At 45.1% G+C, this 16,575-nt stretch overlaps 1 protein-coding gene across 4 annotated transcripts in view; it reads left to right on the top strand.

The window, feature by feature from the left end:
* The window catches only part of FN1 (fibronectin 1), a 54,109-nt gene extending 41,729 nt beyond the window's left edge, over positions 1 to 12,380 (top strand). For 2 of the 4 annotated variants that reach the window (XM_064159135.1, XM_064159117.1), the window contains 14 exons: positions 15 to 284; positions 2,128 to 2,315; positions 3,392 to 3,479; positions 3,653 to 3,829; positions 4,566 to 4,655; positions 4,853 to 5,032; positions 5,572 to 5,661; positions 6,432 to 6,898; positions 7,461 to 7,599; positions 9,000 to 9,164; positions 10,392 to 10,517; positions 11,095 to 11,201; positions 11,482 to 11,592; positions 12,001 to 12,380. In XM_064159135.1, the coding sequence (XP_064015205.1) occupies positions 15 to 284; positions 2,128 to 2,315; positions 3,392 to 3,479; positions 3,653 to 3,829; positions 4,566 to 4,655; positions 4,853 to 5,032; positions 5,572 to 5,661; positions 6,432 to 6,898; positions 7,461 to 7,599; positions 9,000 to 9,164; positions 10,392 to 10,517; positions 11,095 to 11,201; positions 11,482 to 11,592; positions 12,001 to 12,075 (2,273 nt within the window). In that variant the 3' untranslated portion in view covers positions 12,076 to 12,380. The remainder of the gene's footprint in view (positions 1 to 14; positions 285 to 2,127; positions 2,316 to 3,391; positions 3,480 to 3,652; positions 3,830 to 4,565; positions 4,656 to 4,852; positions 5,033 to 5,571; positions 5,662 to 6,431; positions 6,899 to 7,460; positions 7,600 to 8,999; positions 9,165 to 10,391; positions 10,518 to 11,094; positions 11,202 to 11,481; positions 11,593 to 12,000) is intronic. The other 2 variants (XM_064159145.1, XM_064159125.1) reach the window with 1 other exon arrangement.
* Positions 12,381 to 16,575: the final 4,195 nt, after the last annotated feature.

Genomic DNA, 16,575 nt, shown 5'->3' with positions numbered 1-16,575 from the left:
AATTTGCCTAACAGACATTGACCGCCCTAAAGGACTAACATTCACTGAGGTGGATGTTGATTCCATCAAAATTGCTTGGGAAAGCCCGCAGGGGCAAGTCACCAGGTACAAGGTGACCTACTCAAGCCCTGAGGATGGAATCCATGAGCTATTGCCGGCCCCAGGTGGCGAAGAAGACACTGCTGAGCTGCATGGCCTCAGGCCAGGTTCTGAGTACACTATCAATATCGTTGCCATATACGATGACATGGAGAGCCTGCCCCTCACTGGGACCCAGTGCACAGGTACACGTTTAACTACACCACCCAGCAGGCCACGGCAGCGGTGGCTTCTGCCCTGTTGGGTGAAGTGTGCTCCCATGCTGGTACCAAACTGGTACTCCGTGCTGGGGAATCCTCAGGGGCAGCCAAGGGATGCAATTGCTCTTGAGAGCTGGCTCAGTTGATGCTGGAGAGATGGCTGCCAGCAGAGTCAGCCTATGTACACACTAGCAAAGGCAAGGAATACTGGAAAGACTGGGACTGAAGAAGCAGATTCTAGGATGTTACCTTAAGTGGATCAGTCCTTAAGTGGATCAGTAATGCTTTGTCCTTAGTAATGGTGAGCCCTCATCCTAAAATGCTTGTCTTTAGGATATGGGGCACCTTCAAACAGGCAGTTACCAACAGCAGGGAGGTTAGAACATCTATCATCCCCCCCCAGGGCCCTTGCTGCTGGATGAGGCAAAAAGATCGGCATGAAGGGCTAGGAGATAACTTAACCCTCAGGCCTCACAGAGCTTCTAGGGCCTTCACCAGCATATGTGCATGACCCGCACCCTGTGCTTGTGTCACCTCCAGAAGGAGAGAACACACTCTGTTTAAGATATTCTCTCATGTGCCAGTCTGATCCAAGTCCATATAGAATACATTTTAAACTCCTTTGTGAAAAAAGAAAAAAGAAGGTAATTGCTTGAGATAAAATTACTTCCAGCAACATGGAATCCATTGCAAAGCTTCCAGCACTACCAGATGTGTCTTTATTACAAAGGTGCTACCTCTGTAATAAAGGTCTGTTGTTCCTTTGTGGATGAAAAGTTGGTGCTGTAATTCCAGGGGTATAATGAAGACAGTGGTTCTTAGTGTACAGATTGCTGTACTAACCTGAAGCCAAGTGCTGTAATGATAGAAGCAGCTGGCTAACTACCTGCCAGAAATGCAAATACAGTAATTTTTAAACCCCACTCACTGTGGTCTACCCTTTGTGGGCTGTTCAAAAGCGTATTTGAGGTCATTTAAGACTTCCCATTGACTCTCATGGGCTTTAGACAGAGCTCTGAGCAAAGCAAAAAGAGAGAGTTGTCTTGTATTTCCACTCTATAAAATTAGAAGGCTTCACAGCAGCTTGCTGTGAAGTGGGCACTATGGTGAGGTGTGTATATATATCTATTTTTTCCCCTGTTTACAGCCCAAGGATTGCCAACAGTGAGGCATCTATGGATGCCCCTTTTTTATGCAAGCATTTTAAAAGATACCAGAAGTTTTAACTCATGAACAGACTCTTGTGCGATGAGCCTTAGGGCCACCACAGCTCTGCTTTTCCATTGCCTTGCTCTCTGTGTAGCAATTTATGTTTGTGTAAGTGGCTGTAAAATGCTTCCCTCTGCATTTGCAGTATTTTATATCCTCTTTGCAATTCCTGAGTCTGCTTCCTACTTAACTTTTGTGAATCGCCCATCGTATTTTAGAAATCAACAGAGATAGGCAAGTGAAGCAGGACAGAACTGTTAGCTGTGTGATGAAAAGCAGAGACAGGCAGAAGAATTAAACCAAACTGGCCTACTAAAGATTTAAGCACCTCTCAAAGCCTTTGCCTTGTATTACAGCAGGTGTTGTTACTCACCTAACTTCAGGGTTGAAACATTGAGATCTCCTTACTTCTGCTGAAAAGTGTTACTGTAGATTTAAGAATCTCCTCCTGGATAACTTGTGCCCTTCCACAGTGCTTTATGCCTGTGTTTGCAGAAGCCACACCACTTTCTTGCCCTTATATTTCAAGCCTAACCTTGTCTCATGTTCTGGAGAGAATATTGCTTTAACCAAGACTGTCTTCTCTAAACTAACTGTGTGCCAATCCGGATATTTGCAGCAATTCCACCTCCAACAAACCTGAAGTTCGCTCAGGTAACTCCTACCAGTCTTACCATCAACTGGAATGCACCAAACGTTCGCCTCACTGGCTACAGGGTCAGAGTGAACCCCAAAGAAAAGACTGGTCCTATGAAAGAAATCAACCTTTCTCCGGACAGTACATCTGCTGTCGTGTCTGGATTAATGGTAACTGGAGTTTTTTGTGTAATGCAAGCTGTTGTGGGAAGGAGATGCTAGGATAGCTTCCAAGTTGTTTCAAATTCCTTTGTGAGTAACCCTAGCTGGAGTAGATCATGACATCCCTAAAGGTCTGTCTCTCTTTGAAGTCTGACTATCTGTCAGCTCTAACTACTCTTTACCATAGTTTTAAAAAGGCAAGGAATTGGCCTGCTGAATAGCTCTTTCCCCTACCTCACTTAGCACAGAGAGGTTGGATACCTGAATCAAATGCAAATGATCAAGTTCACAATCAACAGTATCCCAGTAAAACTCTCTTACTCATCTTTCACAAAAGAGGTCAGATCAAGTGACCTAATGCAGCAGTTTTCAAGCTGTGATATGGAAGCTCTGGCAATCTGTTGCCTATTTTGAAGACATGTGCAAAATATAAGTAAAAAACTGCAAGTCTTTTCTGAGTAGACTTAATTTTGCTATGCAGCTATCTTCTCCACTGGAAACGTTTTTCACAAGTTCCTGAACTGGAAAAGGCTGAAAATCACTGCTTTTATTGTTCCTGCTATCTTTAAAAGCTACTGATAAATTTTTAAGGAGCTTAATGAATCATTTTCAAAAATGACCCTTAAAAAAACATTCTAAGTGGACTCCTGATCTGATGCAGTCGAGGACAAAAGACCATGCTATAATTTCTGCCATTCTCTTTTCTTCACAGTAAGAACACCTTATCATAACAAATGGCATCCATTAGCCCCAGGAAAAACAGGATGTAAATTAGGCTTTTCTGAAGAACCACCTTTGAAGCACAGATGCTTCTTCCAAAATTTCCTCTGCTCTTGGGTGTGTGCATGTGCACTACTGGCATTATCAACAGTGCTGTTTATCAAGGGCCATGTCTAATGTTTTATTGCAGCTGGAAATAATTCTGATTATTTCATCAGTCCTTCAGTGATCTGAGTTATTTAAGGTTTTGTACTTGATTAACTAGTGATCAAGAAACATAGTGCCACCAAACACTGAATGAGGGCAGGAATGTTTCTGCCGTGCCAGGTCCTTCTTATAACATGGTGTAATTTTGTCCATTTTAGGTAGCAACCAAGTATGAAGTGAGTGTGTATGCCCTGAAGGACTCTCTGACCAGCCGACCAGCCCAGGGAGTGGTCACCACTCTTGAAAGTAAGTAGCGATCCTCTAGAAATGACTGGCTAGTACTGTGCTGGGTTCAGAGGCTGAGATCCTACTGTGTCAAAAGTAGGGCTCTACACAAAGCTTCAGGAAAGGCCATCACAAACACTAAGATTCACACCACCACCAAAGTACTAACAGGAGACCATTTCCTCCTGGTGCAGATGTTAGCCCCCCTCGCAGGGCCCGTGTGACAGATGCCACTGAGACAACCATTACTATTACCTGGAGAACCAAGACTGAGACCATCACTGGCTTCCAAGTTGATGCAGTCCCAGCAAGTGGCCAGAACCCCATTCAAAGAACCATCAGCCCTGATGTCAGAAGTTACACTATCACTGGTAAGTGAGGTGCTTCTGAAGGTGCAGGAGCTTCCAGAATCTTATCAGAAGGTACCCTGGGTGTCTTGTTTTGTAGTTCAGTTTCCTGTAGAAACTGACAAGTACTATGGAATCATTCTCAGCACAAGCAAGTTGTGAACCTGTTGGAGCAGGTCCAGAGGAAGCTATGAAAATGGTTAGAGGGCTGGAATACTTCTGCCCTGAGGTCAGGCTGAGAAGGTTTGGATTGTTCAGCCTGGAGAAGAAAGGGCTGTGAGGACACCTTATTGCAGCCATTCATTATTTAGAGAGAGCCTGTAACGAAGATGAGGACAATCTTTTCATCAGGGCCTGTTGCAACAGGACATGGGGTGATTGTTTTGAACTAAAATAGGGGAGATTTAGACTAGATACACACAACGATATTTTTCATAATGTGAGTGATGGAACACTGGCCAGCTTGCCTTGGAAAAGTTTAGGGTCTGGTTGGATGAGGTTTTTAGCAACCTGATCTAGTTGCAGATGGTGACCTGAGCTAGATTGTATGGCCCTACTCTGGCAAGGGGGTTTGACTCTATGATCTCTTTGGGTCCCTTCCAACCCCTGACAACCTGTGATGTTCCTGCTCACTGCAGAGGTGTTGGGCTGGAAGTTGGACTAGGCTCCAAGCGTAGTTTTAGCTGTTGAAAGACTTTCTGATGCCTGTTTCAGATGGCTTCCTCAATTAACTAATATTTGTGTTTCAATTTCATTTCAGGCCTGCAGCCTGGCACTGACTACAAGATCTACCTTTATACTCTGAATGAGAACGCTCGCAGTTCCCCAGTAGTGATCGATGCCTCCACTGGTAAAGATCTTGTCTGACTTTTCTGGTCAAGCTAACACATAGTCGTCGCATAGTTGGTCAGAAGTTGTCTGTATCTGATCACTTAGAGCAGTACATTTTACTCCTGAGCTTGAGAAAGAGTGCCAGGTAAAGCAGCTCAGGTGAAGAACGTGCTTGCCATTACTGCATTTGACTTTTCTCCTTCTGTTTTCGCCTAGCTATTGATGCTCCTTCTAACCTGCGCTTCCTTACAACCACAAGCAACTCCCTCCTACTTACCTGGCAGCCTCCCCGAGCCAAGATCACCGGCTACATCATCAGATATGAGAAACCTGGCTCACCTGCTAAGGAGGTTCTACCTCGCCCTCGGCCTGGCACCACTGAAGCTACAATTACTGGTACCTGTTTCCATTTCATCTGGGAGCATCTCACTTCAAACTCTCAAATTTGGAGAGAGAGAGTGAAGGCCTAATTATCAAATGTGTTAATGGTCAGCTAAGAGAAAGACAAAGGTTTTGTTCCTTTGACAGACACAGGTTTTATAAGCACACCTGTCCTACAAACACAGTGCATTTCACTGATCAGATCAGCTGTCAGATTTGAACAATCTACAGATGTGTTCCTACTGCCAGCACAATTGCCATCTGTTCAAGGGAGAAAGTCTACATGCTTGCAGTGTCCCTGATTCCAGCTTACATGGTCAGATTCCAAACTTGCTCTGAGGAGCAGGAGACTAGCCTCTGTGCTGTCCAGGAAACCTCAGATCCAAAATGTATATGCCCATACCTACTTCTCACTCTGTCTTAGGCTATACACGTAGTCTATATGTCTGTAACCATACCCACCTGTCACTCTGTCTTACACTACACACACAGAGGCATAAAAGAATAGCAGCCCTTAAGTTTAAGATTGCTTTCTGTCCTCTCTCCCTCCCTAGGTTTGGAACCAGGAACTGAATACATCATTTATGTCATTGCTGTGAAGAACAATCAAAAGAGTGAACCACTGGTTGGCAGAAAAAGGACAGGTAAAACAAAGCTTTGGATTCTTGTGTGCCAGTAGAGGGTGATGTTTTCCACTTGAGGAATGCAATCTCTGGACTGAAATAACGTTTTTTAAAATACCCTGTTCACACCACTCAGCCACACCTTTTTAATGAGTCAAGTACGTTTTGTAAGGAGGTTTCCCCATCTAGGATGCAGGAGGTAAGACTGAAGTTACATTAATTACATTTAGCTGCATTTGAATGCTAAAAACAGAACATGTTCAGTGCTTGATCCTTGCCTGGCTGTGCAACTGGTAATTAAATTAGGGGTAACACTCACATTTCCATCTAGCACATGAAGATGTTATTTGTTGCCATTTACATTTCTTAACTTTACACTCTCTGCAGTATGAGATTGAGGTATCTGTAGCAAGCAAAATGACAATTGTATATCCAAATGTGACCAAGGTGTTGGTTTCTTACTGCATACCAGTGATTTTTCTGAAACTGATAACTTATGAATATCTCTTGTAATCGTTTCTTCTTCTCAATATGAGCAGTGGTGCTTCCTTGGGTTGCAGTGTTTGAAACTATTGCTTGGCTGTATGAACATTTCATACCAACACACTTCTTATGCCCATGATACATATGTTTATATAGTACAGAAATTACCTTCACAATGAGGTCATAAGAAATGTGTTGCATCTTGGGATGATTGCCAATCCGTGTATGCCTGGAGCAACGAACAGCTCCACTCCAGCTCTTTAATTTACCACGCTTTGCTTTATGGCTTCTAACCTTTCTTTGACCAGATGATCTTCCTACGCTGATTACCAGACCGCACCCCAACCAACCCGACATTCTCGATGTACCTTCTGTTGACGAGGGGACCCCTTACCACACAAACAATAGGTATGACAATGGAAACGGTATCCAACTTCCAGGCACCTCTGGCCACCCGCAGACCATAGGACACCAGGGTCAGCAAGTCTTCTTTGAGGAGCAAGGCTACAGACGCCCTATACCTACTACAGCAACTCCCCTTAGACCTGGGTCAAGACGGCAGCCACCAAATGTTGATGAAGCGATTGAAATCCCTGGGTACCAAGTGCCTATCGTAGTGGAACCTTCATACCCTCACTCCCGCGTGCCCAGGCGCAATTACACCACAGGTCAAGAAGCTCTTTCTCAGACAACCATCTCCTGGAGGCCATTACTGGAAAGCTCTGAATACATCATCTCCTGTCAGCCTGTCAGCCAGGATGAAGATACTCTGCAGGTATCTGAACTGTCTCAGAACAGAAACAGTATTAGCCTCACCTGTGGCAGGAGATCTTTTTTGGGAGTCCAGTCCCCTTGCTGTTTGAAGGGAGAGGCAGCTGGAGTTGGCTTAAGAGAGTCTTACTAACAAGTGGCTGAGAGCAGGATAAATACCTCCCTCTCCTTCATGGAAAAAACTGCTATCACAGAAAGCTCTCAAAACGCTGTCAGTATCAACGTTTCATCAGAGAAGGGTCTGCTGTGAAGGTGATGGGGAGTTCCAAAAACTGAGGTGCTGCTTCTCCAAGCCAAAGACTCAAACCATCTCCTTTGTCTCCCTTGGTTTCTGTTTTCCTGAAACTCTGGTAATAGCACATCCCTCATGAACTGTAGTTTGGAGTAGTCAAGTTTAACTTGGTATTGTCTGAAGTTCTCAATGTCTAAGGGGATTGGGCTGGCCCCATTACAGTACAGAGCACAGGAGTCAACAAAAACACCCTCTGTTTCCTCTGAGTAGGATAACACCTTAAGGAGTAATTGCTCTTTCCATTCTGGTAACTTGGTATTGCTTCTTGTTGCAGTTCAGGGTTCCTGGAACTTCCTCCAGTGCCACACTCACTGGTCTTACAAGAGGAGCTACCTACAACATTATAGTGGAAGCCCTAAAAGATCACCGTAGACAAAAGGTGCTGGAGGAGGTGGTCACAGTTGGCAATACTGGTAAGTAAAAGCTTTGTGGAATCTAGGTTAATCTGTGCTGTCCCTACCTCATTTTCCTTGCTCAGGGCAACCTGCGTAATGCCCAGGCTTGAGAGTAGCTCAGAAAGGAAACCTCCTGACAAGGAGAGCTCATAGCAGGGCACTGGGATAAGTGATTTAAGAGGTCCATTGGTTTTGGTTAACTGATGGTGTGACTAGACCTGTTCTGAGCTGTTGTCGAATCATGAAGAATATACTTTGAGGCTCCAAATACTTTTCTGGGGTTAGTGATGAAGAGAGAAAGAGATCTGCTCTGCTATTTGCTGTTCTGAAAGGAAGTCAGGGATCATGCTGGTGTTGAAGATTCCTGCCCAGGGCAAGGATCTGCTGTCACAGTAACACATCTTTTTTTATGGGAATATGCTGGTGGCCAGACTAACTGTTCTGCCAGTCATTTCCTGCTGCTGCTGTCTTGGTCCAGCAGTTCTGCCAGATAACTATCCTGAAGGTCTGACTGCAGGACAGGCTGCCCACAGAGATGCTGATTAAACACACATCGGCAACACTCAGAAGCAATGTGACCAGCCACAAATGCTTGTGGTCAGACTCAGCACTTGCCACAGCTGGAAACCCAGAGGCCACACACACCTGTGCATCCTGGGCTTCGTTTTTACCAGCACCAGGAGTCTGGTCAACAACTTTCTCTCCTTCTGTCTCCTCCTGTGTGTTTTTGAGGTAAAAAAGAACATGAGGACAGGATGGGAACAGAGTAAATGAAACACTGAGGGTTTACTTTGTCCACCCATTAAGTATGTCCATGCAGCATCCCACTTTCCCCACCTCTCTGGGAAATAAGGCAGTTTCCCCCTTTCCACACCCCAGCTGACTTATGTCTGTCACACATACTGAACTGGTGGCTGTAAACCACCCACTTTCTAATCAAGGCATACACCTAAGGTGGAAATTAATCTATACAACAGTATGGTCTAATCTCCTTCCATCCCTCTGCAATGAGCTAAAGTCTGAAGTGCCCCTAAAAAGCGCACATGCAGCTACCAACCTCCTGCTGTGCTCCAGCATTGCATGGCACCTTTCCCTTCAAAACAGGCTTAAGTCAGGTTGTTCTGTCCAGCAGCAAATGCAAAAACTCACACTTGCTTGAAACTTGGCAAATCAAAGTGAAAATAGCCTTCTTGTCAGCTTTTTTTATCATTCAACTGCTGACACATGCAAATGGAAAATATATCACTGGGAGTCTGGACTGCTGACAGAACCATCAAGCATCAGTCTGTGGGGTAGCTCCATTACTGCCAGGGTATTATAAGAAACAAAAAAAAGGCCTGTGTTCAGTGAAAGTCATTCTGTCTTTCAGTAGTTCCTCTTGCTGTGTGTGATGCCTGTCTCTTCTCTTTTCGTTCCAGTGTCTGAAGGACTAAACCAGCCAGCTGATGACACCTGCTTTGATACTTACACTGGCTCCTTCTATTCCATTGGCGAGGAATGGGAGCGGCTGTCTGAAACTGGCTTTAAACTCTGGTGCCAGTGTTTAGGCTTTGGCAGTGGTCATTTCAGATGCGATTCTTCTAGTGAGTAGCTTGCTTTTGACCATCCCTGTCTCCAAGCTCCATGTTTGACAAAAGCAGCCTGATCCAAACATGACGCAAGTAAATGCAGGCTCTTCGGTTTGGTAAACCAAAGCAGTGTTTTGCATCATGACAACTGATGGAAAACTTTGCTTACCTCTGAGCCATGTAGCTTACCTGGTGTTACCATTTGGTTACCTTTGAGCTGTCCAGCTTACCTGATGTTGACTGTATCAGCAACAATCAATATTGTATTGATACTTAAGGACTCTTCTCACCACAGTTTGGGGGTTTTTCACTACCCTTGCAATATGCATAAGTGACAGTGTCTATGCAGCCACTTGAGAAGACAGCTTTGAGTATTAAATTGAGGTTGAATTTTCATCTTCTAATTATATACGTTGGTACACATTATATACATTGGCCAGGCAGGACTTGTGTGGATTTCAGTGGGTATCACAGCAAGTACTGAGGCTGCTTTGCATTGCAGACAGTGAAGCATCTTGTCAGCTGCTTTTTGAAACTCTGTCACGCAGGCAACACCTCTGCTGGGGCACTAAGTTTCATTATTTGCAGGACTGTGGTTTACATGGAAGAATATCAAACTGCCTGTAAGGGAATGGAACAAATGTCTGCAATTGAGTGGTTTAACACAGCATATCCAGCTAGTTTAATTGGTGCTTTTAAATTGTGGACTAAGCTGAGCAAAGATGGTGTTTGTGCAGTTTGCATAGACTTGGAGGAGCAGCTTTAGGGGAAGACACTTGTTTTACAGGATTAATATTGATATTTCATCATTTGATACACATGGCTTGCCCACTGTGTTTTGCAGTCTCTGTGCTACAGTTTTACTGGGTATTTGCTCAAAAGAAAGAGTATTTGCAATATTTTTCATTTCCTTCCTGCCTCATGTCTGTTAAATTCTTTTTCATTTCTTGTACTCTTCTATTAGCTAACCCTCATTTCCCCTCCCTATTCTGTCATATCCCACATACTCTTTTTATAAAAGCCTCTAGCCATTTCCCAGAGCTCTAACAGTCCTCAGCAGTTAAAATCTCCAAGAGTTAAACCCATTTTCAGCAGGAACTCATTTCCTCCTTGGGGCTTACATGAGCCAAAAAGATTCTTTTTCCTGCTCTTCTCTTGGCTCCTGGGACAACACCAAGCTGTTCACGTTACTGCAGTCCTAAGGATAACTCCAGCTTCTTGCTCTCTCTCTGCCAACTCTAGAGTGGTGCCATGATAATGGGGTGAACTACAAGATTGGGGAGAAGTGGGACCGTCAAGGAGAGAATGGCCAGATGATGAGCTGCACCTGCCTTGGAAATGGAAAAGGAGAATTCAAGTGTGAACCTCGTAAGTCTCCTGATGTTCGATTAATTGAACTCCCATTCAGGAAATTTCAGCACCTCAGGGCTGTTCCTATTAACATCTGGTCCTGCCACAGGGGGCAAGCAAAGTATGTAAATTTCAGAGGGTGAATCAGTAAGAGATTGAATCAGTTCTCAGAAGAACTGAAGGCATAAAACTCATTCCCAGGCTTGAAAAGAAACCTCCTTTTTGTTAGCTAGAGTCACAGCAGACTCAGCAGCCATCTGCCTTTGGCCCTGGAGCCACACAAGAGGGACAAGTCACTGTTCTCAGTGATGTAGATCACCCTAATCAGTGACACAGTACTTTTCTGCTGGGCCTATTGCCTGAAGATCCTCTAGACGTCATGCTTCAAATTAAACAGCATGGCTCTTGTTAGACAAAACACCCTTATGTTCTAGTTTAAAGCTGGGGAGCTATACAACCAACTGATGTTGCCCCTGCCAGTCAGTGAGGCTTCAGTCAGAGAGGGAGAGCACACTGGCCTGAGCTCTGTACTGCTCTGAGAATGCTTAAAGCCAAGTGCAATCCATGCAACTGATCTCTGCCTGTTTCTCCACAGATGAGACCACATGCTATGATGATGGGAAAATGTACCAAGTAGGAGAGCAGTGGCAGAAGGAGTACTTTGGGGCCATCTGCTCCTGCACTTGTTATGGAGGACAGCAGGTAAGTTGGAGGGCATTGGTGTGCTGAACACAGGGAATGAAGGGACAAGGCTGTGCTGGAGTGCAGTTCTAAAGACCTCTAATGTCTGGCCAAAACAGGCCCACATAAAAAGAAATATAGGAGAGCTGGAGGAGTACTTGTGTTGGGGCCTGTGTGGCATAAAATGGGAGCAACCTCACTGATGCTGGTGGAGCTGTGCCCACATGTATGACTAGTGGCAGCTTCTTGGCCATCCACATTAGCATCATCTGACCAGTGCCCACACGTTCTCTTTCTCTAGGGCTGGCGTTGTGACAACTGCCGCAGACCTAGCGTAGAGGTGGCCCCTGAAGGTTCTGCTGGGCATACTTACACACAGTATACACAGAGATACCACCAGGCCACAAACACCGTGAGTATACTTTCCTTCTCTGCCCTCCCTTACTGCAAGTGATCTATGGCATAGATATGTGGGCTTGAGGGATAAGGGCTATGTGTAGCTTTCTGCTTGGTCAGAAGTGCATGGTAGTCACCGACCCAGCGAACCACTGTGCACATCCCAGAACGTATGCTTGAGCTCACACTGTCACACGTCAGCGTGGCCTCTCGGTTCCTAGTGCTGGGATGCGTCTGCATGCTCTGGCTGAGGCAGTAGCGTAGTGCATGTCCTGGTGTTCACTGCTCTAAACTGGCCCTGTGCTTTGTGCTGAGAAAGCTAAATGGCTACCCAGCCTGGCAACGGTTCTCAGCCCAAACTATACCACAGCGGTGTCCGTCCTCACAGGACAGAGCGCTAACTGATTTCCTTCCCTCCTGACAGAACGTCAACTGCCCCATTGAGTGTTTCATGCCCCTAGATGTACAGGCAGACACACAACATCCACGGGGAAAGTAACATCCAGCAAGACTTCTTGCAGCAATGGCAACAGACAAACCAAAGTATAAACACTTACCTGCCACGATTACCATCCAAACTGGAGTGATGCTAGCAAAACTGCATCTTTGGAGAATGGCCCTCTGCTCTGGAGCCATTTTCCCAGCTTAAGCTCAACTCACAGCTTCTCCAAGCGCCACTCTTGGAGTGTTTCAGACTTTTCTGATGATTGATAGCGATTGTCATGGTTTTGCTCAAAATGTTGAACATCAGTCAGTATTTTCAAATTCAAAAAGGGAGGAGAGATGCTAAATCACAAATTGGGGGGGGGTGTCAAAACATTAAGAGGGAGGGAGGGTGTAGAAATTCAAGGTTCCATTCTACGCAAAGAACATTTGAGTACAACATTACTGAGGTTTAGTGATAGGAAAGTCCACCAAACACTTCTGCTTTCACATAAGCGTGCAGCCAGCAATAAGATAGGAACAGCAAATCCAATCACTGTGATATTTAAAATATGCACAGTCCTAATTCTTTCTCAATGATCCTAGTATTTTTCTAGCTGTATCTTTATATCTCATACTGTTATTTATCAGTTTTCTTCCCCTGACCTTTGAGTGTTTTTATATGGGAATAAAATGAATTGAAGACACTTAGTATGCAGTTGACAAAGAGGAATTTGGTGTAATTATGATTGGTGATTATTTTTATACTGTAAGTGCCAAAGCTTTACTACTGTGGAAATGAGAAAATCAACTCTTTTAATAAAAAGATTTACAAACCAGGCATGTACTTTAAGTGATTCTCTTTGCTACCATGGAATCTAGGATGAAGATTATTATTCTGAGCTGGAGTAACATTGCCTTGAAACAAGATGGAGCAAACATCTCAATGAAGCGTGAAGTAAACCTCAAGAGACTCTGTAGAGCAGTCTGTTAATTAAAAGGCTTCCAGCTGCACCCCTGCCCCAGTAGAGCGCAGACACTGAGTATGTATGCTATGCTGCAGGAGGCATAGGCTTGCTTTGTGCAAAGTGCTGGAGGAGAGAAAGGGAGGAGGGAAAATATTCCCTGCTTTGGTCATGAGCTGAGGTAGAGATGGTCCTTGACCCAGACAGTGAAACACCTACAATGAAGTCAGTGTTTCAGTCAACATCTCTACCCATGACGTAGGATGTGTCTAAAGCTCAGTCATACTTTAACCCAGTGACTCCCCAACAAGTCTAAATGGATGCTGAGTCTCCAAAATTCTGCTCCGTGCCCTCCCACCAAGGTAGACCACTCCTCTGCAACACAGGATCACGTACCCCTGACTATCAAAAGGGGTTAGAGAGAGGCTGTCATACCCTTCTTTCAACCCTCAGTAATTCCTTCTCCATTTGCAATGTGGTAAATTCAAATAAAGCCCATAACTGAGGCTGGGTAGGGACTCATGAGTGTACCCTTGGGCCCTGCTCCAGTAGTAAAGCCCTTCCCCTTACCTCTGCAGAAAGTCTCACAAAGTGGAGTGGAACAGACTAGGGCAGGGTCCGTGTTTGTGGGTTACAGGCAAAGACTGCTTTTAAGTCTATGTGATTTTGCCTTGTGGGGTGGAGAGAGAGATAAATGAAATTCTCCCCAAAACCTAGGTGGCAGTAGGGAGAGCTTGCAATAAGGCCTTTAAGCTTGTGCTGCCCACGCTGCTAAAGCCTGTACGACATTTGCAGATGCAGAACAGGAAATGTCCTGTCGCCATTCTTCTGCCTGCATTCCTCTCTTGGCTGCACAAGCACTGTACTGCTCCGCTCAATGGGCTACTCTGGACTGAATAAAGAGCATGAAAAGTTTGGCTTCTTGACATAAGAAACACACCTGGCAGCTGCTGTCACAGATTGCTATCTATAGAGCAACCCAAACATTTGCAAATAGTACAATGATTGCAGCAGAAATCAGTTCCATCCCACCAGTGTTCAGGGGCCAAGTGAGTATCTGAAATGCATGAGAACTACAGGACAAAGACACACAAAAGAAAGCTCTCCTGATAAACTAGATTTCTGTTACTCTGTCCTTCCCAAGTGAGGGTTAGATGTTGTCAAAGCAGTTGCAAAGATCCCTCCTTAGTCACTAAATAATTCAGGGACACACAGGAACTGCCCCTCTGAATGGGAGTCATAGTCTATCTAATCTCACTCTGTCACATCACTTGTAATGGCAGCAACTGCCTTCCCTCCTCCCCGCAGTAAGCACTGCAAGATAAAATGATTTAAACAGTGCTACTGCCTTAAGCTCCCTGCAGAGCTCTGTCCTTGCCTGAAAGCATGGGGGTTTACACTGCTGACAGTCTCTGTTTAACATTCACCGGGGTAGTGTTGGGTATTTTGTTATTCTGCTGAAGCTTTTGTTTTCAGTTATGTTTGAAAACCGCTAGCAGAGTGCAACACACAGGCAGTGAAGACTGCTGCGATCCAAGGCAGCAGACACACATCTTTCTTTTTAGAAACATGCAGGAACAAAAGGAACCAATGTTTTTGAAGGTTCCTGTGTTTTACCCTGGACAGTAGTATACGAAGTGGCAACAGAACAGCAGCTGGACCTTAAAGCACAAGGTTGCTTTATGTCCATGGTCAGCTTGAGCTCAAAGATGTTGTCCAATCCAAGTTATCTTCAAGGCAGGGTCAGCTGCCCAGACGGGTTAAAGAAGCATCAGTCATCAGCTGTGAGCTTTCAAATGCCTTTGGAGTCCCAAAGTGCTCATGGCCAGGCCGAGCCCCAGTGGTGGTTAAATCTTTGGCTGTTCTTTTCCAGAAGAGGAGCTACACATCCCCAGACTTTGTCTTTTCAACTAAGTGAGCCTTGGTTCAGGCACAGGAACAGAGTTGACTATTTCCCTTCCATTCCTAGCTGGTATGAAGAAAAAAAACCATACTCTGCTATTGCCAGCAAAGGCTGGGAATGATTCCTCCCTGCCCTCCCTTTGCTTCCACACTTTTGGAAGCTGTTCTTGTTCTGCCAGGCGCAGCGCACTATATGGTAGCTGGGCACAACAGAGCCCATCGACAGCCTGCTCCTTACAAAACATCAGCTATGGGGAGCAGACTTATCCCCCCACCCCATGAGAAGAGACATGCCCTTCCCCATGGGGAGCAGATACTAAGAGCTACACCACTTGCTTTTAATTCTTGCAGATATCAAAATATCATATGTTCATTCATTCAGCTAGCAGGAAATAAGCGCACTTTAGGAGGAACCATGGACCAACACAGCCCCACTCATCTGGCTTGCTGCACTGGGGGAAGGCTCACAGCTCTTAGCCCAGTTGTGAGCACCAAGTTGCTACCAGCAAGACTGGATGCCCTATATGGGGCATCTCTCAGCAGCTTAAAAACAGCACACATGACCTCATAGTTGGAGTCCTTACTTCCTGTCTTACACCCATGGCTTCATTGCTAAAAGAGGTGCCAGACAAGTGCAGGGCTTCACATAAATGACAGTTTCCTTCAAGAGGAAGGCTTAGAGCTAGTTTAAATTGTTGCCACAGCCTGGGTGACATGCCACCTCAATGGCATTCCAGTGAGGTCACCTCACACCTGGAACTAGACCACAGTTTTTGATCAGCCTTTAGTCAGACACTTGACTGGGACATGGGACACTGGGGTACAATTTCTCAATCCTGTACAACTACTTCATGTCTTTTGACTTTATCATAAGCACAGGAGGAAGCAAAAGCATCCCTCCATGGGCGCTGTGAGGTGGTGTGTTCACAGATAAATGCAAGTTGCTCAGCATAAGTAACACAGCAGATAGGCCTCAGACTGCTGCCACCTTATTTGGACATTTACTAGCATCTCATGCAAAGATGTCACCTGGAGATTACTACCTATTAACTTCCATCACCAGATTGAACAGTGCCTCAAGGACAGCAAACAAAGGGTAAATGATAAGCACAGAACAACAGAACAGCAAGATGCTTATTACCAGGCTCTGTTTCACCTGTTGCTTTAGAAGATGCAAGCAAAGAAGAGGCCAAGAGCTTTGAGAGAATTACAGCATGGTGTGCACCAGCTACAGTCAAAACACCATGACAGAAAAGACATATAAGGAGAAGAGTGGAAAATCCAAACCCCAACTTTTGAAGTATAGGCTAATGAAAATGGGGAAGACTCCAAGCACTAACTATCTGCAGGATGCATCAGCACAGAAAGCAGCCAGAGCTTAGGTTAGCACAGCCAACATGCAAGACATTTTTCTTTTGGACTAACGTCTGAATCTCAGTCCCAGAAGCAGGAACTTGGCAATAGCCCACTGCAGAGATCAGAAGAGAATATAAGCCACTGTAGAGACCAGACAAAGGAGGAGACTGCTCCCTTTCAGGCCAGTCTGTTACCAGGTACAGAGCTCCTGGGCAGTGCTTAAGAGACAAGGAGGGCAAGAGGAGCACACATACATGGAGTAGATAGAACAACATCATCAAGGTAAAAAAAAAAGAGGTGTCTGGCTTATTGTGTCTTAAAACACACCCCCAGGAAGTATCTTTGCTCTCTTG

The sequence above is a fragment of the Pogoniulus pusillus genome, chromosome 2 (genome assembly GCF_015220805.1).
Source record: "Pogoniulus pusillus isolate bPogPus1 chromosome 2, bPogPus1.pri, whole genome shotgun sequence".
Taxonomy (NCBI): Eukaryota; Metazoa; Chordata; class Aves; order Piciformes; family Lybiidae; genus Pogoniulus; species Pogoniulus pusillus.
This window is presented reverse-complemented; position numbering and strand designations above follow the sequence as displayed.